Source organism: Ammospiza nelsoni, chromosome 3 (assembly GCF_027579445.1).
Source record: "Ammospiza nelsoni isolate bAmmNel1 chromosome 3, bAmmNel1.pri, whole genome shotgun sequence".
NCBI classification, from domain to species: Eukaryota; Metazoa; Chordata; class Aves; order Passeriformes; family Passerellidae; genus Ammospiza; species Ammospiza nelsoni.
This window is the reverse complement of record NC_080635.1, coordinates 28,384,195-28,411,325: the sequence shown is the minus strand read 5'-3', so window position 1 is coordinate 28,411,325 and position 27,131 is coordinate 28,384,195. Positions and strand designations below refer to the sequence as shown.

The 27,131-nt window shown below is 41.2% G+C and overlaps 1 protein-coding gene across 3 annotated transcripts in view; it reads right to left on the bottom strand.

Annotated features, from left to right (window-relative positions):
* Positions 1–27,131, bottom strand: part of TTC7A (tetratricopeptide repeat domain 7A) — a 168,371-nt gene that overhangs the window by 94,537 nt on the left and 46,703 nt on the right. For 2 of the 3 annotated variants that reach the window (XM_059469396.1, XM_059469398.1), the window contains 4 exons: positions 18,683–18,787; positions 9,534–9,651; positions 3,578–3,635; positions 133–205 (listed from right to left, as the gene is read on the bottom strand). In XM_059469396.1, the coding sequence (XP_059325379.1) occupies positions 133–205; positions 3,578–3,635; positions 9,534–9,651; positions 18,683–18,787 (354 nt within the window). The remainder of the gene's footprint in view (positions 1–132; positions 206–3,577; positions 3,636–9,533; positions 9,652–18,682; positions 18,788–27,131) is intronic. The other variant, XM_059469397.1, reaches the window with a different exon arrangement.

Sequence of the window (27,131 nt, the reverse complement as noted above, 5' to 3'; positions counted from 1 at the left end):
ACATATTCTGACTGCTTGTCACCGGTTACAACGCAGGAAGGAAGGGACCCTGTTTAGCAAGCCTGGGTCTTGTTCAACTGGACTGTCCTTCCATCCTCCCATGACCCAGTGATTTCCAAATATTTCACATACCTGTCTGACAAGAGCCAGCTGCAGTGACAGGTAGAGGATGATCTGGTGATCTTCAGGGGCCAGGTCATGTGCTCTTTAAGGACAACCACATAAGACAGAAAGAAAAGCGACTGTTAGATTGCACTTTGCAGAACTCCTTCACCATGAGTCACATTAGCGCAGAACAAAACCCAGTCTTCCCCCACAGAAAACTAGTCCAGTAATGGGGAGCACACTGAAACTAGACAAAAAGCAGAACAGTGCTGCTCTGGCTAAGCCAGAATCCCAGGAAAACATATGAGAAACACAGCTGCCAGGATGTTATACAACTTACATGCTCCTTTATTAAATGCCACTTAATATTTTGGAACTTGGATAACTAATATGGAAAAAGCAGCTCTGAGTGCATAACAAACCTATCAAAGCATTATTTTAAGTGATTCAGGTGATAGACACAGTTGTCTAAGTTGTTCCTATACTGCCACTTTTCAAACATTAAGAGAGGGTTGGATTAACACTGAAAAAGTAATCACTATGAGCATGTAGAGGACTAAAGATCAGGAGCCTGTGACACAAACTGGTGCTCAAACATACAAAACATTCTCCACCCTGCAGCTTCTAGTTTAATTTTTGACTCCTAGTTAATTAGCAGACTCCTAATTTGGAAAGGGAAGACACTGAGGGAGGAATGACTTGATGACAGGAGCTGTGCCTGGACCAACACCAAGGCCCTTACTTGTCAAGCTTGGACTCTGAGATACCCCTTCCAGCCCACAGCAGGCACTACACTGAAGCCTTGGCTAGAGAAGGCTGCAGTGTCTCCAGAACCAGATGTGCAGGCCTTTAACAAAGTTGTGTACAAGGTAGGGAACAAGGGAACAGGGATGGACAGCCTAGGCAGAACTGTCCCCTCTCAGACTATGCCAGGCACAAAACTGCAGTGTGAATTTGCTAGCCTGTGGAGAAGCCATTAACCAAGGCAATGCTGGGATAGTGTCTGAGGGAACCCAATCTAGGAGCAAAGGTGGGGCAGCAGCTGATGCCACCTGGCAGTCCACTGCAGGAGCCAGTGGATTCTCCCCTTGTGACTCACAGAGCTCACTCACAGCTCTGCAGCACAGGGAAACCATTTCACATGGGAGAAATGGGGAAGAGGAAGGTCCCTCATAGCCAATTAACATTTCCTGACCTTTTTCTGGGCTGCATTCCAGGACACCAGGGAAGCCTGCACCTGCACTGCCAGGCCCAAAGTGAGCACAATTAATGTCCTTATGAGGGAGAAATGACAGGCTGACAACACTGGTGGTTAAAACCCATGCCAAAACTATTGATTTGCTAATAATAAACAAGTAGCAATAAAATAATTCCTTCAGGAAACAAACCACACACCATTTTAATGGCAGTCACTTTTCAAATACCATCTTGGCCTGTGAGCAAGAAGATTTTGAAGCTCATTTTTATAACTAAAAGCTCTAGAACAAATTAATTTAGTATGGACTGAATATGTCCTGTAACTCTCTAAGTCAAGGTGGCACTCAAGTGTTCTGAAGCAATGCCAAAGACATCAATGTGCAATTAGTACAGGTGAGTCACTAATTTCTCCTTCCACTTCAAAAAATACAAAAAACCTCCCAAACAGTCACAACCCCCCCAACCAAAAAAAATCCCCAACCCCCCTCAAGATTGCAACAAACAACAAAACTCCACAAGGTAGAACCCAGCTTTGCCCTAAGGTGTTAGACAGGGTGAGCCACCTCTTTACAAAGTGTCTCTTGTGAAACCTTCAGTAGCCTCTCCAGCAATGAGTAACAGGGGAAGGTTCACAAGAATATAGCAGATGAAATTAATGGTGCTTTTGGAAAGAAACAAAGGATTGTTACTTTACTGCTCATTTTCCTCAGAAGGAATTAGAAAAACATTTGGTGCAATCTTCCAGCTGAAAAGGCCCCTTACTGAGATGACTACAGGCCAAACTATGGCCTGAGAGATCAAACAGGCTCTTCAAAAAAAGACAAAAAGCAAGAAAGGTACAAAAAGGAAGGAAACCAAACTTAGGCATTTAGAAAACACTAGTAATCAGCTCACTGTCACATTCCTGTTGGCTGATGTTTGAATAACTAATGTTTGGCTAGAAGCTTGTCTGCCTCCTAGGTAAAGATACCATGAAAACAAGTCACAGCCAATGAGAAAGGTCACAGGATAAAAAACAAGGAAGCTGAAAAGCAGTGCAGCACCACAATTCCTTAAAACTGGTCAGCAGTTTATGTATGACACTGGAGTCCACAAACTAGTGTGACTTAAAAGTAAAAGTACACTCTGCATCCAAATAGTGAATGAATAAATGGCTTTTAGAAGTTTTCCCTCTCAGATCTCCATCAGGTAAACACCCAGAATCGTATCTGTGGTTTCAGTTCTTGCACTCACTACAAAACCAGTGTAAGACAAACATGCTGGGCTCCTTCTTGGTCAGCATCAGCAAAACAGCTAAGATCTTTTAACATTGTTCAAATTGTTAAATCTGTACTTTGAGATACCAGAGATCTCAAGTTTTCTTCACTTATGTAATTATGACAACAATAAACTCAGAATTAGATCCTTCAGCCCAAGACTTGGGGCACATAAGCTTCCATTTAATTGCTATCTATAGTCTGTAGGCATCTACATTCACAGTGGGTTGTAAATTGTGAATGTAATTGTACAAATGTAAGTAACTGCCTGAACACCACGTAGTGTATTTTGGGTGGTGTAATTTAATCATATCAGTCAGGAAGCTCACACATTAATGCTCTACTCCACAGAATGGACAAAAAAAGGTTTTAAATCAAGCAGTTGTACTTGAGGTCTCAAGTGTAGTTGCACAAGAGTGCACAGTTGCTTCCAGAGTGCAGCCATTGTATCAGTTTTCCCCAAAAATATAGGGATGAAGGAGAGGTGAGTGGTGCCTGCTTTGTTCCACTAGCTCTAGAACCTCCTCTTCAAAAAACAGCTGATTTAAACACTCATTAGGACAGCAATTATTCTCTCCCCTAGGTGCCCTGGTGCCAGGTCACCCATAGCTGCTTACACCCTGATGGTGGAGGTACTTTCCCACCATGATGGAAATAGGATTTTAAGCCTGCTTCACACAGGAATTGAGACAAAATTAGTTTTCCACGTCTGCCAGCTGGCATCATGTGAGGAAGCTGCATCTCCGAGCACTGTAGATCTCACTGCAGCTAATTTGGGGCTAAGGTTTTTTTCTGTAAGGTGGCAGTACTCTTACCTTTGATGTTCAATCAAATAATCACTGCATTTAGCCATCACAAAAATGGTTTTGACAGACTACTGCTGAAATCTAATGAACTGTTTTCAAACCTTCCAGCACAGAAGCCTTACACAGAGGAAAAAGAAACATAAAAAGAAAAAAAAAATTCTGAATTAATGAAAAAAAATGCACAAAGCAAGTATCTGCAAAATTCCTACTCACCTCTCCAAAGATTGAAGTGCTTTCTTGTTTAATTCATCCTGAGTGCTCTTTAGAGTAGCTGTAGGACAAGATACAATACCATTTAAGTGTTAATTCAATGTTTCAGATCAAATAAATAAATATATGGAGTATCCAAACTGGGAGCATAAACAGTATGGAAATCTCTGTGTGTTTGGGCATGTGCTCATTTCGACATGAATTCTTAAATTCATTTTTATTAAAGATTATTTTAAGTCCTTTGTTTGAAATACTGAAGCATTTTTTATTTATATATGCCACTGAAGGGGGCTGGGAGAAGGGGTCAAACACTAACCAGATACCAAGAAAATAACAGGTCCTCAGCCAGACTGCTTCAAATGCTACAAGCAGTAACCTGCATCACATTCTGATTCAGGTACAGTATGTGTACAGAATGCACACATTCACCACCATCTTCATAGGATGGTGCTGCAGGTGTAACTGGGAACACCAGCAGCCAAACTTACAGCTCTGTGACAAAACACCACCATCTTTGAGACCACAACAGACTTCAGGTTACTTCAGATGTGGCATTAGCCACTAATGCCCTTCTTCCATGCCTCTAATTGCTTGATTAATGGATCCTGCCCAGTACACACATGTATCACTGTATAAATTAATTCCTACCTAAAACCAGAAAAGGAAGAGAAGAATCAAGATCATCAGGAACAGAGGAAGAGCTTAAAGGAACATGGCTTTCTCAGATGCAAAACATCTGGAAACCTAGTGATGATTTTTAGAAATGCATTGGCTGTCTTGTTCTGGTTCTTGCATGGCAGCTGTTTCTTGTTCTGCCTATCCTGAAATTGAGAGCTATTGATCAACAGCATAAGGAAGAGATGAGTAGTTAATCCATCAGCAAACCTCACCATGAATGTATCTGAATTGATACATCAAGTCACTGTATGCTCCAAAATAGCAAGTTACTAAGTAGTATATAATTATGCAACAAACCCAGTGAAATTCAAGTATTCTTAAAAGTTATTAAGAAGAGATGTGTTCTTCTGCAAGACCTGCAAATGTAACCAGTTTCTTTGCATTCTGCAATATGCCAGTGAGTGAAATTTTGTAAGTAAATTATTTGTTGCAGTAGCTATAGTGATCAGACCTTTTGTACTTCTACATTTTCCAACAGTTCTTCAGAATACCTGGTTCATTTGGGAGAAACAGCAATCTTCAGGATTTCCTAATCATAAAGATCAGAACTTGCTTAGGCCACAAAACCTACTCTAAGATAAAAAACTTATCCAAAAATTTGTATTTTAAATAATAAATTTTAAGACATAGACTTTTATGTAAAATGCAGCATCTATTAAAAACATATCACTCTCAGTAGCCTTAAATCAGGCTGCAAAATACTGGATAAAGGTAACAAAGGAAGAAAATTTGGAAATAAATTAAAGAACCAAGATTGATGTAAACAAAAATGCTTGAGGAGACATTGGAAAGGATTTGATCATACCTATAAACATCCCTACAGAAAAAAATCTGACATTCTGTTTCTCATGGAAACTACCATTCTTTAAGTTACAGAGCAATTCTGAAGATGTCACACAGTAAGAAAGACTGAAAGAAATATTGCCATTTGTCCCTTAAATTAAACACCAAATGGAAAAACTAGAACTTCGAGCTTCCACCTGTTAAGACATTTGACTAATGTTCAGTTTGTAGTTAGAAAGAACACAAAATATGTTGTGGAAATGATGGGATTACTCTGTAACTAGTCAGCTTTGCCTCTGCATTACTGGGAAACAGCATGTGACTGCCACCACCCACAATATGGACTGCATCTTCAGCTACCACAAAGTTGGAATGCTGTGTGCAGCTTGGCATCCCCAACAGAAGATGTGGTTCCATTGGAACAAATCCAAAAAAGGGCCATGAAAATGGCTGGAGGGCTGGAAGACGTCTCCTATACAGAAAAGTCGAGAGAGTTGTCATTTTTCAGTCTGGAGAAGGGTCAAGGGAGGATCTCTTAATACTTCAAGGGGGTTTTTAAGAAAGACAGTTATTTTTTTTACCAGGTCCTATAAAGACAGGACAAGGGGCAATGCTTTTAAACTAGAAGAGGGAAGATTTCGATTATACACAGGAAGAAATTCTTTACTAGGAGAGTGGCAAGACTCTGAAACAGGCTGCCCCAAGATATTGCAGATACCCTACCCCTGAATTATTCAAAGAAATCTGCAACCCACTTGTATCACTGAGAAACTCTCACTTCAGACAAAGAAAAGTTTGCACTAAGGAAACAGAGCCTGGTGCGTCTGATTAAACTTTTAAAATTTGTGCTCTATTCTCCCAGGTAAACGGTACCAAAGAATTCTTCAATCCCTACCTAACTTTACTTCCTGCCAGCATGGCTGCTGCAGTTCCATCAACTAAAACAAAATATTACTTATTACTAAGATTAAAATAAGCTCCAAAAGCAGTCTGACCAATGGAAGAGTGGCACAGGAGGGCTTCTGAAACCTGTAAGACTTTTGCAAATGCCACTTGAGCAGCCCAAGATTTATTTTCTGAAGCAATCTGGGTTTTTAAAGCAGCTTCAGCCTTACTAAAATTCAATAGGCTCTTCAGCAGCATTTTGTACCTACACATAAAGCTCTGGATCACATTTAGAAACAAAGGACGACAAGCTCTGTGTTAGTAAAAGCAGTTAGAGCACAGCAGGAGTAGTGAATGCATGAAATGAAACAGTGCCAAGGATCAGAATCAACTCTACAAACATGGGGACAGGAATCTAGTTCTAATCTTGTCCAATGGATTGAGCACCCATTAGCAGCTGAAGCACAGTCAGGTCTATTTATGTAAAACATTTGTTTTGTGGGAAAGGATTCAGTTTGTAATGTGCAAAACTGTTCCTGTATGTGACTCACAATGTAAGAAGTCGGGATGACAGATAAATGGACTTCATAAATAAATTTCTGATCCAAACTAAAATAATTACATATATGCACCCTTTTGCAAATATGACTGAGTTTCAGAAATTATTCCCTTAAGACATCTAATATGGCACAACATACATTTTAAGCACCCAGAATTATAATTAAAAATGGCATGCACTGTTATTTCCAAAAGTAAAGACCAAGTTTGTTCACTAATAATTTATTGACTTCGGGGGGGGGGGGGCTTAACATTAACCAGTGCTATCAGTACACTGACTGAAATCCACAAAGACTGATACAACGAGTTTCTAATTCAGTCCCTGATCCATGACCTTCTACCAAAATTCTAAATGAAAACAGAGATACAGCACAATCTCTGAAAAAAGAATGAGGGACTGTTACATATAAAAAGATTTCACAATTTGTGAGATGGTGATGTGAGGTAAGAACAGCACTTGTATTTCACAATACATTCTCAACCTAGTCTTTCCTCTTCAGCCTTTGGTAAATTCATGTCACCTTTCCCTGTCTTCAGTGAATTCTTCACCAGACCTAAGGGAGGAAAAGTTGACAATACAGCTTATGTCAAAACTGGAAGTATGGGAGGAAGAGGAATGGTTTGCTGTTGTCATTGACAACTGACATTGGAAAGTGATCTGCAGAAAATGAACATTAACTATGCACAGGAGGCTTGGGCTTCTAAGACGGAGGAAAAAAGAGTAAAAGTGTCAATGACTTCCTCTGAGGACACATCTTTTAGCTACTTCAATGAGACTTATTTCAAGAAACATGTAATTAAACATTAAGAATAAGGAAGCTTTCCAGCATAAGTTTCTGGAAATCTTACTTCCTACGGGAGCTTTTTGCAAATCACAAAGAAAAGGCTTTAATACAACTCCTCAGTGCCTTTGTCACACAGGAGGAGAAATAATTACTAGAAGGTTATATTAAATAAGAAAGTCTAACTTGGATGGAAGGCTGAAAGCTTTAGAAGGAAATTGGTCAAATGTCTCAAACACTTAGCTACTATTGAAAATACTGATTGACTGAAAGTCATCTCAACTAGAAAGTTACAGGAATCTCATATATATACACACACATATAGATATTTGACTTGTCTGCATATGTCAGTAAGAACTGGTATAAATACAATGATAAACAAGATAGACAACATGAGACAGGATTACATCACAGAACTGCTGTCTTTCAGCATGTTCTAGCTTTGCTTCCTCACTGTCATTTGCTATTTTTTAACAATGCTAATGAAAAATGTCTTGCTAGTGCAAATTTGACATTTTCTAGTGAAACACAGTTCCATATTCATGACCATCATATGTATGTTTTTGAAGGACTTAATCCATTTTATTAAAATATAATCTGCAAAATGGAATTATATTCTTCACTCCTCCAATACTGAGTGACTTGTCCTGTTGTCTTAAAGACTAGAGATACAGTGAGAAGGCAGATATATTCCACTGTTTCAAAACATAAATGAGAGGCTAATCTGAAAATAATCCAAGGCAGCTGTTGTGAAGACTGTTTGTTTTACATTAAAAAGGACACAATATTGAAATAGTCTCTTGAAAACTCAGGAGGTTTCCAGAAAAAGTTTCCAACTCATATTTTGCTGCACCAAAATCTTTTTAGAGCTAGAGTACAGTACATGCCTCTTCATTCTTTAGAAACCACCTTCTTTTCATACTGAAGTTTACAAAGAGATCATAAGGGGCTGACATAGAAAACCTTCTATCCCTGAAAATAGTCTATGGGATCTTATATAGCTTTACAACAGTTTAAATGATGTCTATGCAAAATGCCTTAAAAACTAGGCTGTTAAGTAGAACTCTATTCCTAGTGGACTTAAAATATATATGTAAGACAAACTTCAGGCTAGGAAGGACATACTTTTTGACATGAACTTTCTAGGGAGAACTACTCTGAGGCAGAGAAATGGAGAACTGGAGAGAGCTGCAGTGCCTGTAAGCCTCCATGATGAAATGCAGTTCTCAGAACAGCTGATCAGATATGGCTGGCTGAAAAACTACACCAACCTGTGCTATTGAAGAGCACAAGAACACTTTCTCACACACTTGCCTTGCAGAATTCTGGTGTAAGTTGCAAGGCCTGCATATTCCATGATAGCATGATAGAGTAATTTAGCTTTGATTCAGGCTTCTTTGCTGAATCAACTTTGAAATAGTTGGTTTGTTTCTGTGGAACCTCTATGAGAGAAAAGCCATTGCTTGCATGAGGGCATGACTGCCAAAATCATTAGGAAACAAACCAGCTCAGCCATTATTCAAAGAAAATGTGTTAGAACATATCTTCTACCCATGTTAGAAGTCACAGAATAAACAAAGACTGTTCCCACCTGTGAGCTTGATGAAGGTCAGAGCTAGAACTCTCCCAAACGCATCAAGCCCTACAAAGCACCAAATCTGCAGAAGCCCCTTGCCCACTCATTCAAGATCCAAGTAAGCAGAGTTAAAATAAAATACTTCTTACATTCAGTGGTCTGTTTCTAGTCAACATCCACATGTACCAGCGAGGTAGATATTTTTATCTTGTTTACTTCTAAGTAAAAGAAACTCCATCACAGAGAGGTTGAATCTCTGTGGGGAATCAGTATCATGCCAGGAACTGAAGTGAGGCATTTCTGACTCCAGTTCTTGGATTGTATTTCTTTATGATTTATGAGTGGGTGACAAAAATATGAAAACAGATGGAAAAATTGACTTTTGGTTGTGTAAATTAAGTGAAAAAAATGTATTACAAATATTCAAGTAAAACACACCAAGCATTGTCAGCTACACTCAGATAATCACCCCCTAAGTAATGACCTGCATATCTCCCTTTACCTAATAACTTCATTTTAATTACCACAGAAGAAGCTCTCTGAGCATGTGAACAATTCCCATTTATCTTGTGATCTGATTGCTTTTCAATGTCTAGTCAGCACTGAAGGAAGATTTTCCAATAAATTCCAATTGCTTGCACTGAAGACTTGGAAAAAATGCTCTCCATGTAACACACTTGACAAAGAAGTAACTCACCATCAGTAGCTTGAAGGCTGTATGTCAGGCCCAGTGCCAGGTATCCCTTTGCCAGGGACTCTCCAGCATCCTCCCCCAGGTCTATCACCATTTTAGCAAAGTGTTCTGCTTCTTCCAGCTGCAAAAGAGGTAGGTTAAGACTTATGGGCATTTCCTCCAATAAAATTCACCATTAGCCTTACCTGCAAGTGATCTGAGAGTCATTCACACAAGGGCTTTCAGTGATCCCAGTGAACACTCATAAAAAGGAGAATGTAGAAGGTCAGATGAGCAGACCTTGGTGCACATGCACAGTTTTAAGAAAAGTTTGGGGTTTGCACACCAAACTCTTTCCAGATGTTTAAGATTAATCAAGGACATGATCTTTTTTTATAGCTTCCCTCAGGCACACTTCAATCATGCAGCCTAAAATGCAAACACTGGATCAGCTGGACTACATATATGATATCCTAGTAAGGCATTGAAAGGTCTAACAGGTTTCTTCCTTCAAAAGAAAACCATTCAGTATTGCTGTCTGATTTTTTTAAACCTTAGCAAATTTTACTGTCTTTCAAACATTAGAATAAAACAAGAAACCACTAACTTCACTGAAAGCTCTCAGCTGCTGCTTGAAATTCTGTTGCCAAAAGGACGCAGAAATTTCAGAACATAAATTTTGATCTGAACTAACACACTACCTTGGCAGCTCTGGCTGCACTAACCGCTTTCTGCATCCTTTGCAAAGACACAATTTCCTTGAAAATGCATTTTATATTATAGATAGAGATTGGAGGAGAGAGCAGTCACAATCTCTCAGGATCAGCCTCCAAAGTGATGGAATATGTAAGCTGGTCTCTTCCACTACATCACAGACTGCTCTCCACAGCCTTCCTTTCAACACATATCTATCAGCATCTGTAAAATCAGAGTTACTGGCAATTTTAAATAAAAAGAGTAAGTTAAATATTATTATAGAATGGAGTGTTTCTTATTTCTAACTTTAAACTCTTATTAATATCACTCACCCATTTTGAGTAGAAAAGACAAAGACCTGTACACTGTATATACATTGAAAGGTGTAGGTTGGAGAGACACTGGCAAAACTTGTAAGTAATGCCTGAAAGATAGAGCCTACAGGAAGATCTCATTTCTGTACAAGACAGTATGCAGATCCTGTCACCCATAATCAGAGTCATCCCTAATCAAGAAGCAGACACCATTACACTATCTGACAAATCCTCCCTGTGGAAACTTTAATTACATCACAACTGACTTTATGGGATGGGGTTGTTTAATTTTGAGAAAGTACTTTTTTTGTTGGAAATCCACCTAGTTTAGACACAAGTACTGTGGATGTGTGCCCTCTTCATACTCAGCATTGTCAGACTTCAGCACCTCATGGCTCCTTAACATCTAAAATGACTCACTCATAACAACCTGGAATTAAAATGCACCATCAGACAAGAAATTGGCCTTCTGCACTGATCTGTTAATACACTACCTATGAACAAAATCTACTTGACTTGATGTAGCATCCTGTCAATGAGCCTCCTAATCCCATCACTTGAAAACATTCAGGTGACAACATTAACTAATGGCTTCATAAACAAACCACCTGGATTTATTAGATGATAGCAAACATTAGAAGAAAATTACTTTTAACATAAACCTGAAGAAAGGCTGAAAACTGCAAGTGAAAAAAGCAAATCTCCACTGCTTGAATTTCTTCCCACTGGTGCAACTCCCTGAGGCCACAGGATTCAAACTAGATGTAGAACAATTATTCCCTAATTTCTGAAACCTCAGATCAGTCAGTCCAACAACCAACACCTATGTTACCATCAAACCCTTTCCTGAAGGCATTAGTGCTCCTCATTGCCCCATCAGCTGAGACTGTGGAAGCCACTAACTGACACAGGAGCACCTCTTGAGGAATACTGGGACTCACCAAGTAAACTGCAAGGCCTGTCTTTGAGGGTGCAATCCAAAGATTACCACAACCACTGGAAATAGTCCCACCGACTTCAGCAATGTTGAGATAGAACCCTTAAACTCTGATCACATCAGGAAGACAGATTTGTTTCAGATTTCTTAACCTGCCAGTAGCCCTAGCAGCTTCCCTGCCACATACTGAAATGTGTCCTGGATCAGAGCCTAGGACAATGAAGAGGTGAGCCATGACTTGCCACATAGAAAAAACCCAAACAACAAACCCCACAAATGAACAACAAAACCCCCTCCTATATTATAACTTAATTCTTAATCTCTCAGAAACTTTTACATAAGACATGAAATCTCTGCAGCTTGAAAATTCATTATGCACCTCTTTGCCACCATAAACAGCTATATTCTCACTCTCTTTCTTTATTGTTTCTCCTCTTCTCCCCACACACACTTTCATCCAAGAAGTGTCCATTAGACAAAGAAAAGAGCTCTACAAGGTATTGAAATGACTAGTGAACAAGAGAAGGGGTAGAGTGCATGGAAAAAATGAATGAAAAGTTTGAAGCTGAAATGAAGACAGGTAAAATTGGAGAGATTTTGTTCCATTGTTTCTCTGAATGGTCACCTGATGGTAATTCCAGTTTCTGACTGGAAATACCTATACTGCACAAATCAGTAGTGCACCATTCAGCCTTCCCGCCTGCCAGTTAGCCAGGACCACCTGTCAGTATCAGATTAATATAATGAATGAATAATTCAAACCATAACTTTTCAGAGTGGCTGAAACAGCACTTCTAGCACATTCTTGTGAACATTTATTCATACTAAACCCTAATGGCACTTTGACCAGCCACAAAGATTCTTATGAATGCAAACCTGGGTCAGCTGAAGTCTGCTTTGAAAATAAGTGGCCTCAACAAACTCCAGCACAGCTGGTTCTGTTTATGAGAACATTTACTTTTCCTTCTTACAGCACTCAGACACTTCTCCCTGCCAGCCCTGCTGTGGGAGCCATCTGCCCCTCTTCTCCCATTCTCCTACTCTTCAGTCATTCTGGGCAAGTGTGAAAAGCCAAACCTTTCACTCACATCACCCACTGTGATGTTTCAACTCTCCAGTGCATCAGTCTTGCAGATGGCCTAGTCAACAGTGAATCTGGCAAGTACTACCTGAAACAGGAACAACCCCCTTGGGACACATTTGGGGTAACCAACCAAACTGCAAGGACCACCAGACTGCAGTCTGGATAAAAGCTCCCTCTCCATGCACCCAATGAGGGACCAGTAGTGAACCTGAGCTGTGATCTGCCACTAAAGCTGTATCTGGGGGGTCCTTACAGATATGGGGTGCCTTCAGTCTGCACTGTGGAGATGAGAAAGGGAGGAGGGAAGGCCTACCATGTTATTCTCTTAGAAGCAACAAAAAACGAAGTCTCAAAGCCCTCCCTCCAATCTGGTCCTTACTGTTCTAACATTTTTCTACATACTTTGCACTGAAAAGCTAGTGGAGAGTAAGGCAGCATTCCAGGCTGCAGGGAGAAGCTCCCTGCCTCCAAAACTTGCATGCAAGAAAGACAACATGGGAGAAAAACAACCTAAGAAGAACTTTCTGCATTTTAAACTCCAGCTATATAAAGTGTCAGGAGGCACCTGGAACCACTAGCTAAGCAACCCCTCTATCACACCAGAAAGCAAACACCTGGCACCTGGAGAGAGACAGGCTGCCAAACTGTGAACTGACACCAATGAGATGGTAATGCTCTGGGGCTGGTTGGGCTTTTTTTCCCCTTTCACTTCCTCCTTTATATTTGAAAGAAAAAGAACAGTTGCTAGGTGTGCTACCCCGAGGGATGTTTCCCCTGGTACAGAGAGTGGCTGTTCCAGCCACCACTGTTATTTGGCCACAGGTTTTGGTGTGTGCTCAAGCCAAGCCCGGAGGCATACTGACAAGGGAGTGGAGAACAGCAGGTGCTGTCCCCTGGCCTAATGCCACCCAGCTGGTGTCCAACGGCCACCCAGATTGTTTTTAGAAAAGCTCAAGCCCTACCCACTGAATCAACAGCTTGCAGGACTAAGTAGAAATTGCACTTCTCACCAGCATACATTTAGAGTAACTAAGGACAAACAAATCAGTGATGTACAGCAGGATGAAAACCGCATTTTAATGTGCCAAAAAAGAGGAGCACACTAAGGAGGAGGTAGGGAATGCATCTGGACTTAGGACAGCAGACACTGGACTTAGGACAGCAGACAAGGTTAATGAAGCAGGTGAATTTGGACACTCATGACACTGAACAATACCCAAGCACTTAAAAGATCAAAATCCTACAGAATGGGTATGTATACAAAATTACACATGATGTTAACTAGTTAAATTGACCTCTTAGCATTTTAATTACACTGGGTTGTAGCTACAGAGACTAATTCAAAGAGAAGAATATAAATAGAGTGAAATGAGAAAGATAAGAAGAAAAATGCATAGGAAGAAAGTGGTCCATAAGGCATAGTCTAATGAAAAGGTTTTGTCCCACAGCTGTTTACAGCACACAAAGCCAATCATGTTATGTATGTCAGAAAAAAAATCCTGTGCTTTCTATTGCTGGTCTAGTCAGCATTTGCTCTCTGTGTCACCATTGTTAAGCCCACCAATTTAGTCTGTGTAAACTCAGCCCCCAGCACTTAGGAATACTCAGGCCTTTCCTCCACTGTAGCTAAAGTGGTTTGTTTACAAAGGCAATGTATTGAAGACAAAATTATTGGTCATTTTTAATGTCTAAAACCCACGGGATTGCCCCAGAACAGCAGTGGTGATGTAATCAAGCATGTCTTTTAGAAAAGACAGAAGAAATTCCTAGCAGCTCCTTGCCTTTCCCTGCTTTCTCAGCAGCCTCTCTGGTGATGCTGATCCTCTCAGATGTCTGTCAGCAGGCAGAGTAACTCCGTAATGGGACTAGATTTCATCTTTTAATATTATTCATACTGCACTATGACCTAAGCATTTCCAGGTGCCTCCAGGGCTCCTAAGTGACTGGGTACCAGCACATGCATAGCATTTATTATCTACAGTGGCAGGGTCAACAACAGACAGAAGGGGAGAGAAGCACCCTCTGATGAAGTGCCCTGTGAAAGTAATGAATGGTAAGCTGTCACCTCAGGAGTATGCAGCTCTAAATCTGCATCCTGCCAACCCCCCTGACACACAAACACCATGACATCCCGACCTCATGGCATGTCCCACTCAGTTTTTATAACTCCATGCACAGCCTGCCCTGGCCCAACACCACCACTTCTCCCTTTCCCTGACTGATGGCATGATCTCTGCCTTCCCAGCAAAGTGCTGCAGTAGAGCACTTGGCTGTGCATACTAGTTCAAAGAAACAAGGGAAATATGAGATACAGCACCATCCTGTGCAGCTTTTGCCATGGAACAAAGTCCTTTGAAAAAGCTTCTATTAGCTGATAATACAGCATCATTTGATGCTACACAAGCTTAGCACACCACCACTATTGCTATTATATCAACTGTGGAGCAATTAAAATGATAGACATGGCCTCATGTCTTCCTGATTCTTGTCACAGTAGAGTTCTAGAAGAGTCAAGCCTATCCTAGGACTACAGTCCATTTCGCTCTATGTGTGTTTACAATATATTCAACATGCCTCCATTGATATCAACTGAGTAAAAGGCAAAAGAAAGCATCAGGGTAATCCTGAACACCTCAAACATGGCTCCCAAAAATGGAGAAATTCAGTATTTAATGCTTGTCTGTAGGAAGAAGTTCCATTTTTAGTATTTTCACAATACCTGCCATAACAGCATCCTGGAGAACCTAGGTTAGTAGTGAAATTAACAGAACTGTACTATTAAAATATTAAAAACAACAACTCATTCTGCAACTCAAAGTCATTGCCAAAATAGGCAAGTGAGCATTCAGCTGAGACCATGCCAGGGAAGGCTGAGTGAAAGAGGAAATTGCAGCAAGCCTTTTAGTGAGCAGAACTCTGAATTTATAGTGGAGCAAGGCAAAGCAGCCTCAGGATGGACATGTTCCAGTGCAAGCTACCTCAACTCTTCTATGGAAATTTAAAACAATATTCTGACCCACAATAGTCAAAGACTTCACAGTGCATTCTGGAAAGTTAAAAGACAGCTGGCTAAACACAAATGGGCTTTGTGTTTGCTTGATAGAATCATCCATGTGCAAGTCCAGCCAACTGCTGTGCTGAAACCCCAGCAAGCTGGAAGGTTTAGCAGCATGTTACCTCAAAAGTAATTCTGAGCCTACTACAAAAGCATTTAAAACACCTGTGTAATAGTTCAGATACAATACAGAGGTTCCAACTTTGCTGGACAGGTTTGACTGCATCCTGACCATACAAATGTGGTTTACATATGTACATTCATTTTGAAGCTTTTCTGGCCCTCCAAGTCTACTGGCTCAAGCTTTAGAATTAATGAAGTATTGATTTATTGTTTACAGTGGATTTTTTTTATTACCTCTAATTCTGAAAAAGGGAGCCAAAACAGTGCTTATGCCACTCAGTTGTTTACTGCAGGCCCAATCCTAGAAGCTAGCAGTTGATGGGGCAGATCATCTGATGTAAGCCAGCAGGGTACCCCTAACATGCCAGCAGAGTACTGCCAACTTGCATCAGTTAATGATCTAGTCATACTGCCACAACAGAAGCTGGGGGAGGCTCAGCTCTTTTCTGCATCAGGCTCTGCTACATATTGATTTGCATGGCACTGTATTAATGCATCCACGTTTTCACTTTGATTTGTTCTGCACTGAGAGATTATTTCATAGATGTGATCAGAGCATCCTCAATGTTGTAAATCATTATAGTATATTTCAATTAATTTTCTGTTTTCCTTGCTCTTAAAGTGTGTTGAGACACCATGTACAGAGCCAGCAAAATGACTTAAGTGATCACTAGATTAATCATGAAAGAAACTGTTCTGTGCTTCTCATGACATTCTGTAATTATCCATCTGCATAAATGTTGTATTTTGGGTTGTTTTTTTATTGCTAGTAGCTGAAAGAAGACTAAAGTACTGCTTGCCCATGGGCTATAAACAAACTGTCTACAGTACTGCGCCACACAGTAGACAGATGCAGGATATAAATTAGCTGCTTCATTTGGATAAATGGTGATCTGATTTCACCCTTTTCCTGCCTAGCCAGAAATCAAGTACACAGATATATTTCCTAATTGAAAAATTAATAATATTTTATATGTTCTGAAAAGGAAGATGTATTTGAATATTTGTAACTGCTAATATTTGTCCATTAGACTGTTCCTGTCCCATGTCTATCTTCCTTTCTATTTATACTGGCATTGATCAGCTTGTTAACTTCCAGTTTAAATTATTCAATTCTGATTTGATTGCCATGTAATTTAAATGCAAATAATTACTGTAAGGATGACATTTAGAAAAACAGCTCTGCTAAGCAGGAAGGTCTTTATTAGGCACAGGAGTCTGGCAGTAATATCAAAAGCACCCCTTTGACTAAGAGATGTAGGAACCTATCATTTCAGTTCTTTTAAAAGATGATCTGATTTCCCTCAGACTCCCCTTAATTAAAACCCTTCTATACCATCATCAAGTTTGCTATGAGGGTAAAGCATAGGCCACTGACTGAAAAGAATGGGAGAGGGAATATTTTTAATTTGGTTTTAGTTCATAAGGCTGTGCTCTAGATAACTGCATTAAAATTGCCCTCTTGTGAAATCGTGATTTTATTTCATAATACCCCCAGTTCTGAGCCAGGGTCTGTTTGAATAACACTGAAAAGCATTTCACACAATAAAAAAGCAGTACATAGAAGAAAAAAAAACCTCTTGCTTTGAAATAATCAAAACCAGCTCATTTTTCCCTTCTCCCCTTGCCTTTGCTACTTTTTAGGGTTAGCCAGTTGTTTTATCAGCTCTGTCATGTATGAGAAGTCTGGACACACTGAATTGCCCAAGCTGGAATTGAATTAGTGTCTCATTGTCTTTTCAAAGTGACGAGGTATTTTTATATGCTAGCTGTGCATTGAAAACTTCATCAGACATACTAAGAACAGCATTCAACACAGCTGTACTGCCTCACTTTCACACTGTTTCAACACCTCTAAGAATAAAAAAAACCTTATTTATTTTATTTTAAAAAATAACATTCACTGTGAATCTTTTTATATATCACTGAATGACTTCCAGCCTTCAAAATTTAGAGACTGAGCTGCAGATAGAAGAGAGTTAAATTGCTCCAAATGTAGAGCAGAAGTAGGTTGGGTAGTTCAGCAAGGATTCCCTTAAGGTCCTCAGACTTGAAGATTTTTCCTAGAAAAAGATGCTGCCCAGCTTTTGCTGACTCACATATAAGCTTAACCACTATAGTTTGAACAGTGTAGTTCATTCAAGAACATACACAACCAGACACCCTCCCTGACAGTGGTGTAAACTGATACACCTCAAGTTTAGCTGAACAGCAGCTTTCATCAGACAGGGATGTAGAAGGTGGGCAGGTGGGGTAAGGGAACAAAACAAAAGCAAATTGGAATAGAAGCAAATTGGCTTCTACAACTTTTCTCAAAGATCTGTGCAGATTATTCTGGCATTTTCTTTCATGTTTTCTTGCATCTTGTTTTACTTCTGTTCAGCAATTGTAATCCTTCACTGACTGCAGGGACACCTCGTGGTGAGGACAGGTGAGAACAGCAGGCTGCCATTCAGTTAATTAAACCAAGTAGAGAAAGAGTGACAGATGTTTCTGTTCCTTTGGATAATCAGAATTTCACGGGCACACAACTTCCACTCCCACTCTGCTTCTGGGACGTACATCAACACATCCAGAACACAAAACATTGACACAGCAACTTCAAGAACAAAGGACTGAGTTGTCCAGCAGACCCGAACTATCCAACAGTCCACTTATAACTATTAACTTGTGTCCTGCAGGGGCTACAAGAGTGGCTGATTCAATGTGACACTCAGTTGAAGCAGCAGTCCTCAGAATGGCTGTTATGACTTTCCCCCCTCCTCCTTTCTTCAATGTGCCAGCAAAATACATTTAAATGACTCACTACAAAATTTCTTGCAGGGATTTTCATTTTTTATAAAGGGCACACATGTGTGTATGATTTTAGCAGGGATTCCCTTTCTCCCCATTGCAACTAGACTGTGGCACTGTCACTGCAGCACCTAATCTGTTACATAATAGGAATTGCATCAGCTTGCTTACCCAGTGCAGTGACCCAATGCAGACCTTGGCAGCCAGCAGAGGCACGGTGGGATCGGTAGGTCGCAGTTTAGCACACTCTCTGAGCACTGACACGGCATATGCCGACTGGGGGAGTGGGAGAGAGGAGGAGGAAATAAAAAAGGCTAATTAGACAATGCTGTTGAGAGTCCATGCAGAACACTGCAGTGACATGTACAAAGAAATGCTGTGGAGAAAAGAATCCCATGTCAGCAACAAGTCAGCAACTTTATTGCCACCTCCACACGCAGCCGTGCGTACACACACGCACACAAACACACTCTTCCCACGCTCAGAGGAAACACGCCTAACAGGCAGCCCTGTCTGTGCACTTCACAAGACACAGTTTTCTTAGCTATCAATGCACTGGTTATTTTAACTCTGCCCTCCCAATACACAAGAATTCTGCTGTAGCTTTCCTTGCATATAATCATCTTCCAGTAAGCCAGAAGAGATCATAAAGAGCTTATCCTCCAGTACATTCATATTTTAGGCTGACTTCACTCAAGAGAGGTTTGTTCAGCTAAAGCAATCTGCTCAGTAGGTTGTTTTGTGTCTTCTCCAGTTCCAGAACATAAAAGAAAGCAACTGGGACCCCACCATACAAAGGGTGGATGCAGATCAATACACTGTTCACTGGGTGGCCCAAGCACACGTTAGAAAGAAAGCCCATAAAGCTCTTGCTGTCTTTCTGGTGTTAGGTTACCATTAATGAGGATGTTTTCCAAGATTAGCACTTGCACAGCCCTTTGGATCTGATGTGCTCTGCAAACATTGTGACATTCATGGCTGCCACATTTCAGATGCTTTTAAAGGGGAGTGAAGAAAGCTCTGGTCTGAGGCAGTGATGAGAAGGCCACTGCAGACAGTAAGAAGGTGACAGGAGTTGCCCTACCAGAGACTCCAAGCCCATTTCACCCAAACCACAGTTTTAAACCTTCCCCACTACTGACCCTAATCCAATTTTTCTCACACTTAAGCTCAAGGGGTATCTTGGAATTTCTCCTTGCATGCCTGTTTCCTCCCAAAGTCTTCCACACAGTCCCAAGACACAATGTTCCTGCTCAGAAGAATGTTAAATAAAAAAGGCCTTTCGATATTACAGAAGAGTGGCAACAGAAGCTTGCAAAGCCCAACAATCTGCTATTCCTATCAGGTCCTGGGTGTCTCCTCCTGACTCCCAGGGGCTCTCCCTACCAGAACTCTGATCTACACATACTCTGGTGACTGCTGCAATCCCCTGCAGCAACACCACAGCTTCACATTCCCACTGTCCATCAGCACTTTCCCTCTTTCCACCACATCAAAGTGGGCTGCACTTGACAGCTTCTTCCTCCACAGATTGAAGGTCCACTTCTTGCTACTGAATTAAAAAGCTTGATTAGGAATTTGCTTGGAAGGGAACCTGGAAAAATGGAAAACCAGATGTACACCAGCCATGCCCACCTTAAAGCAAAGTGGGGTTTTATAACCAATGCAGCAGGGCGCAAATCCTCCTGCTTGAAAAGCTTAGGTACCAACCTTGTGGTCTGAACAAGAGCAGCAGCACACCCTGTAATCTTCAGGTTGCTCATACTTGTGTAGAGCATCAGGCAGGATCAGTAAAAGTGAGGAAGCACTTTGCTAATTTAAAATTCAAAATGCACACTTTGCCTAAAGCCAGAAGGAAGCTTGTCTCAGACCAAGGATGGAAATCAATAAACTTTGTCCTAGAGCTTGAACCATTACTTCATCCCTCTGAGAAACAAAGATGTGTAATTCAACCCTGAGGTACAGGAACACACACACTGCTGTGCTCTGTTGCCATGAGGTGACTAGCATCCCTCAGAATGAACCTCCCTGACACCTGTTTGTTCAGAACAAGTGGTGTCCCAGGTTTTAGTGGCATCTTATTCCCCTCTCACACAAAATGCACTGAAAGCAGCTGGTATTCCCCGCAGCATGATGGATGTGCTGGAAATCCAAGCATAATCCCATAAGGCACCTAGGCCAGATGATATCTTCTTGCCCTCCTACCTGTATTCCAGATCCACAGGTGTATCCCGAAAATAAATAAATGTGACAGCAGGACAATATGCACTGTGACAGCCAGTATATTTGCAGCTGAACTCCACCAACCCTTGTCATCTCACCATGCAAAAGTGAACTGCAAAGGCCAGATATGTAAAAGGCCATACACTGTCCAGAGCCAACGCTTGCAAAAACAGACACAAGCTCAACCCTGCGGTCATTTCTCAGCTCCCCTCCAGCACTGCAGCTGCAGGGAAAGCAGGAGGCACCTGGGAGCTGGTGGCTGCTCTCCTGTGTTCAGCACAATCAGCACTAGCACAAGCCAAAGCAGTGACAGGCCTGTCCTAATTTGGGCCACAGCTGCAGGACCTACACCAGAAGAGAAGTGACACAAGCCATTCCTTGCCAGTTCCTCTTGAACTCTGCTCCCTCTCTGTCTGCAGGACAAGCCAACACCACAGCCTCCAACACCTCACATCACAGAGCCCTGCCATGTCTGTCCTGCCCCAGGCCTGCTCAGGAGGCCACTGCAAAGCAGTGACTACAGAGTGCTGCACAGGAGAAGGTCCCACCTTGTGCCTACACACAAACACCTCAGGTGTTGAGTCACTTCATTACATATGCACTTGAGAGCTTCTGAACATGGATTTACAGAGCAAGAGGCAAAACTTCTGCGCTGCTCCTAAAACATTTACAAAGTTATGTCATTTTAAAGAAGTTTATAAAATTTGCAGCTAAACATATGGAGCAGAAGTGGTTTTGGAAACAGGGTGACATGAAGCCTTTCTCCCCAGCTGCATTTTAAAAATTCAAGAGATATTATATAATTTCACCTTGAAAAATTTACTCAGCAGATATTTTATACAGATGATGAAAACATGAGTCAAGGAATGACAGGAGAAATAATATCCCACTCCCACAGTGACCTTACTTAGAGGAGACTGGCATGACATGTAATATCAAGGTTTCTTAAAGATACTAATTACAGACATTAATAGCCAGGGAAAAATATCAAGCATTCATTATTGAATATCATTGGTTTGTAAAAATATTTAATATGAAACAGTGTTTGTGCAACATTGAAATAATCTGGTAATTAAAATGTACATATTCTTTCACTTAGTGTGGGTGGACCAGGCAGCCAAGTGCATTGTTTGTGAGATTCACTGCAAGGCAATAATAATTTGATTTATTGGTGAGGCATGTTTTGAGAAGAGCAGAAATTGAATTCCAAGTGAGCACATGCTTCCCACTCATGATTCTGAGCTTCAGAGGGGCTCACATAATGATTCAAGCCAGGATTTATGGTGTTTCTATTTAACTTGCTAATTGCTGGCTTATAATGACTGCACTAGAATCAGTTCCCTAGGACTTCAGAAAGCTAGGTCTCATTTGGCCTCTCATCTAGAGCAAGGAATCACAAGGAAGCTATTGGGGAAGCATGGAGAGGACACATCCTCCTGCATAATTATAGTAGCCATGGTTTTGAATTCTGTAAGTGAATAAAATGTAAAGAAAAATAACTATCCAAACACAGAACACAACTCCCACTCCCTATTTACTAATTCAATAATGAAGCATGGAGGCATACTCCTCAAAGATGTTTGCACATTGGCAGAAGGGAACCAAGAGCATCCTACAGTTAATCTGCTTTCTTCCTTTTCCAAATGGCTCAAGAGAATTTGCCATCGGTTATGGTAAACCCATAGATGCTGCCCTAATGGTTTTTCTGGATTACTCCAACACAATTCCCATTCTTTCCTCTCCTTTGCTCTCTCACCATACCAAAGCAATCAGAAAAGGAAATAAAAGAGCCATTTTATATTTAGAAGATAAAGAAAACACAGATATAAGTTAAAGGAAGATTAATTTCCAGACAGTAAATAATGTCTGACAGACTTGTGACGTGCCATGAACAGTTGCTCTTCTCTTGCACAGGTTCCATAAACCTCCCTAGTTTTTTGCTTCTTTGCTACTTTTCAGCCAGAAGGAAAAATATTCCTCAAGATGGTGTGTTGGTAGACAGCCTCCTTCCCAATTTACCTGGCAGTTTAGTATACAAATGAATTTCTACAACTAGTGCTGCTGTATTTCTTGCATCATCCTGTCTAAAAACTGCACTATTTCAAAGCGATTGTGGGGAAGTGGAGGAAATATTTCATCCCAATGCAAGAATTATTATTCCCTGTGTCCTGGGATTCACAGCCATTTAGATATAAATGGCCTTGAACTGACACAGAAAGATGAGAGAATGAGCAAGCAATTAAGAACTCTGCAACCAGTAGTTTTGCTGTTAGCTTTCACTGAATTTAGAGATTTCTGTGAATCTCAGCATGAACATTATTCCCCTAAGACATTTACTTCTCTTAACACAGGAACCGATTCCATCCCTTTTCTTTTGCTTTGTGTTTATCAAATTAGAGCACTGGAGTTAAGCAGCTTCAAATACTCCCTCTTAAAAGTACCTCTTACATTCTAAGATCTATAAGCACACATTTGTACTTGCTAATGTGACAAACACCTCACTTCACACTTTCTGTCAAGAAAAGAGAGTTAAGCCTGAAGGCAATTATAGAGCCCACCTAGGTATTCTGCTCAACAGCCAGGCATCTTAGGAAATTTCCATTTTTGTACTATCTACAGCACACAGACAAACTCCCTTCTAATCTTTCCTTTGCACCAAAAGAAACCAAACTATTGAATATCCCCAAGATAGCTGACCTTTGTAACAGGATCTTTAACCAATGAATGTTCAATATTTTAACTTTCATTCCCCAGCAATGCTATTTAAGGAGCCATCCGAGGCCTCTGCTGCTCCCAAGGTTCCTGCCTGCAATACAAAGAGAAATGTACTTTTTTTTTTAATGTCAGTTGCCTAGCAACCAGCCTAAGCTTTTGCAAGGATACCAACAGAAGGAAGAGCCTAAATCATAAAATTTGTCTGCTGTTGCTGCAGAATTATGTATTAAATATATTTTTAACTTTCCTTCTAACCTTCTGGAAAGCTGTGTGTTGGCAATACAGGCACGGCTGAGTCAAACTTGAAGCTCCTTGAAGCACTTAGAGACATCTGCTTTTGCTGCACTGCTTAAATAAGGTGAAGGATTCCTTTTTTTGGGTGCAGCACAGATAGGAGCAGCTCAGGCATTAGCTTGTCATTATTTGGCTATGACCAGTGTGTATCAGCAACTTGCTAAGGGCTCCAAAATCAGAGTTCACGTCTGTGTAATACTGGTTTCAAAACCTTAAAAATGCTGCCAGCACAAGCTTTGGGCAGGACTGCAGTATCTCCAATTGCTGAGCAGCCACAGGGAGGACAGTGACACTGCAAGACTAGCTCTGGGAAGAGCTGGAGTCCCTCAAAAACACAGCTGAATGACAGATGCCAAAAAGGATTCAATTACTTTGTATAACACCAGACACCTCCTGAAGCATTACATGATTAGGAAAACCATTCAGGTAGACATGCGTGATTTTTTTTCCCTGTTGCCTTAAAGAAGAACAAACATAATGGCTAAAAGCAGAAAGAAGCATTTTGTGTAGCTGAAAGCAGCTTTAGCTGCCTCATTTTGCAAGGTATCATGCTTGGAGCATCCCCTACTGCCAGGTCTACCTACCTACAGGGCAGTGCTGACCATTGCTCCTGTGCTGCCCTCAGTATGGGCTTGAGGGGGCTGGGGAGGGTCAGCAACAATGCAGCAGTCTCTGAGGTCACACAACTGCTGTCTTCAAGGCAAGCACTGAGCTGGCCATGTTCTGCAGGGCTGGAGAGCTGTGTGGCAGGCACCAGAGGAAACATAACCCCCATGAGCAACCCAGCACAAGGCCTGCTGAGCACAGTCCTTGCCTCCAGGTACCTGCCTCCAGCTCCCCGGAGCTCTCACAGAGGCTTTTCCCCACAGACCCCTCTGTTGTTCCCAAGCTCTTCCTTTACTCACTCTTGAGGTACCTCAGCCTCTCAGTGAGCACACAGCTGAGGGGTGAGCGCAATTATCCTCTCCTAGCAGATACTCCAGCCCTCCATCAGCTGGCCTAAGGCTATATTACTGCTCACTCCTCCTCTCCAGAAACACACATCCTAAAGTTCTTCATTCACCAACCAAGTTGTGTTGTGGGGTTTTTTCAGGCAGAGACATTGAACATGACTGTGAAAATGTTCCCATGCATTGCATACACTAACAACAATAAACATCTACTGTACCTTAAAGATTAAGACTCATGAGAGTTGAACGGCTCAACTAGGGCACCCAGCACTTTTAGACTACACAGACTCAGTTGTGTTCACAGAATAATTTCACTGCTATCCTTGAAGAATCCCTCCCTCATTACCATTAGAAAAATGGCAAGTTGGTATCACTAAACACAAATCTTGCTCCTTGTATGGTAGGCAGAAGACAGGCATCAACGCTGCAACATGCTGTCCAAGGCATGTATTTTAACACTCACAATGCAGATCTAGGAGACTTTCTTAAGTACCATAAACTTAAGCTAGAGCCTACTCACTATGCACTTCTTCTCTATCCCAGGGAGCTCCAGCAACACTTTGGGACACCCAGGCTCTGCCCTGTGTGAGGGTAGTAGGTGGAAAGGGACCTGAAAAAGGAGCATGTAACTGATCCAACTGGTCCAAGGCCAAGGAAATGCTTGTGAGTGCACAAGGACCCTATTACACATCCCTTGTGCTTGTAATACATCATCTAGACACTGATAATTCTGCCTCCAAGTTCAGAAATGCCAGTAGAGCTATCCTAGTCTGCAGGAGGGCTGTGTGCTGGTAACCTCCAGAGAAAACTGTTGAGATGGAAAGCAGCAGCAGAGAACAAATCTACCCCAAGCTCTCTTCTCTGCTGTGAACGCTACCAAGTCTTTTCCACTCTGTAAAAACAAGTTTGGTCCTTCCTTCCCCCATGTTGCTCAATACTGGTCACTTTTTCAAAATCTTGAGATGAGCAGATGCAACTGTCTGCACTGGTTTGACTCTGGCAGCAGGACAGTGGCTTGTCTCAGTGCCTGAGGACCCTGCCAGATGGCACCCAGCTATTACACCACTTGCCACTCAGCCTCCCGCCTGGCCACGCACGGCAGCCGAGGCAGGGAGCTGCAATGCCCACTCAGCCCCCAGCTGATACTGCCACACAGCTGAGGTTATTACCAGCAGAAGGAACTCAAAGCATCTGTGAAGAATTCAGCATTCAGCACCACAGGAACAGGGCTACTGCATTAGAATGATTTAAACATCTTTGGCCTATTCAGAACTGCACTTGGTGACATAGGACATCTCCCACCACGTCTTTGCCATTGTCTATGTTTTCCCAGCGCTTCCTTTCCTTTCCCATCTAAATTTGTCTACAAAAGTATTTCAAATGTAATGGTGGATTTTTGTCATTTAGATGTACATGCCCCTCTTGTTCAGTGAATAGAGCTCAATATAAAAGGCATTCCTAAAAATGGGTTAAAAAACAACCAGAGCACACCATCTCTTATGGTGCAAGTTTCTGAGAAACACAGGAAAGTGAAATTGCTGCCACTCCATTATTTCCATCACTTAAGTGGATAAAAGACAGACAGAAAGGTTATGCTTCCCTGAGTTTTTTCATTTACCGTTTTAGGAAGCCCCAAGGCCTGTAGGAACTCACTGAAGTGATGTGCCTATTTTTGTTAAGACACATGCTTTTCAGAATAATGTGTAAACTCAAGCCTACGTGCGGTAATGAGCCAAGGTGGCTGGCCTGACATTCAAACTGATCACTTGTGAAAAATGACAATCACTATTTGGCAATTTCTCGTCTGGCAGAAGAAGAAACTACACTGAAATTTGACTTAATTGACATAGTCTGAATATACAAATGAAACATATCTCTAGTTAAATTCAGTATAGAATAGAGGGTGAGATAGGATTTTATGGCACTTTTAAGAAGGTCAGAATTGAAAATCCTAAAAACATGTTTAAAAAAAAGAGAAACCAAAGTTTCCAGTATTTACAGGTTGATAAAACTGTTCCTGTCATGCCTAGGATTTATGAGTGCAATTTGCTGTACTGCAGAACAAGTAATGCTGCAGGATGTGAGGTTTCATTACCAAGAAATGAGATCATGAATTGGCTGTGACTGAGACAGGTGAAAATAGATCTTCACCTATAAAAGCTCAAGTGTACTCTGCATTGTGCAGTCTAGACTGACCATACTGTTTTCTCATCAGCTCTTTCTGCTACACTGGAGCACTTGCTTGTAAATGAACTCTGTCCTGCTATCAAGCTGCAAAGCAATATAAAATGTATGCCACATCTCCCATTAGCAAGATGACGCATTGCAGAGTATATGACAGGAATCCTCAGGGAATACTTTGGGATTAGAAGTGAAATACTGCACAGATGGGATTGCTGGGTAAGGGAATTCCCTCTGACCCATATAGGGCTCAGAAC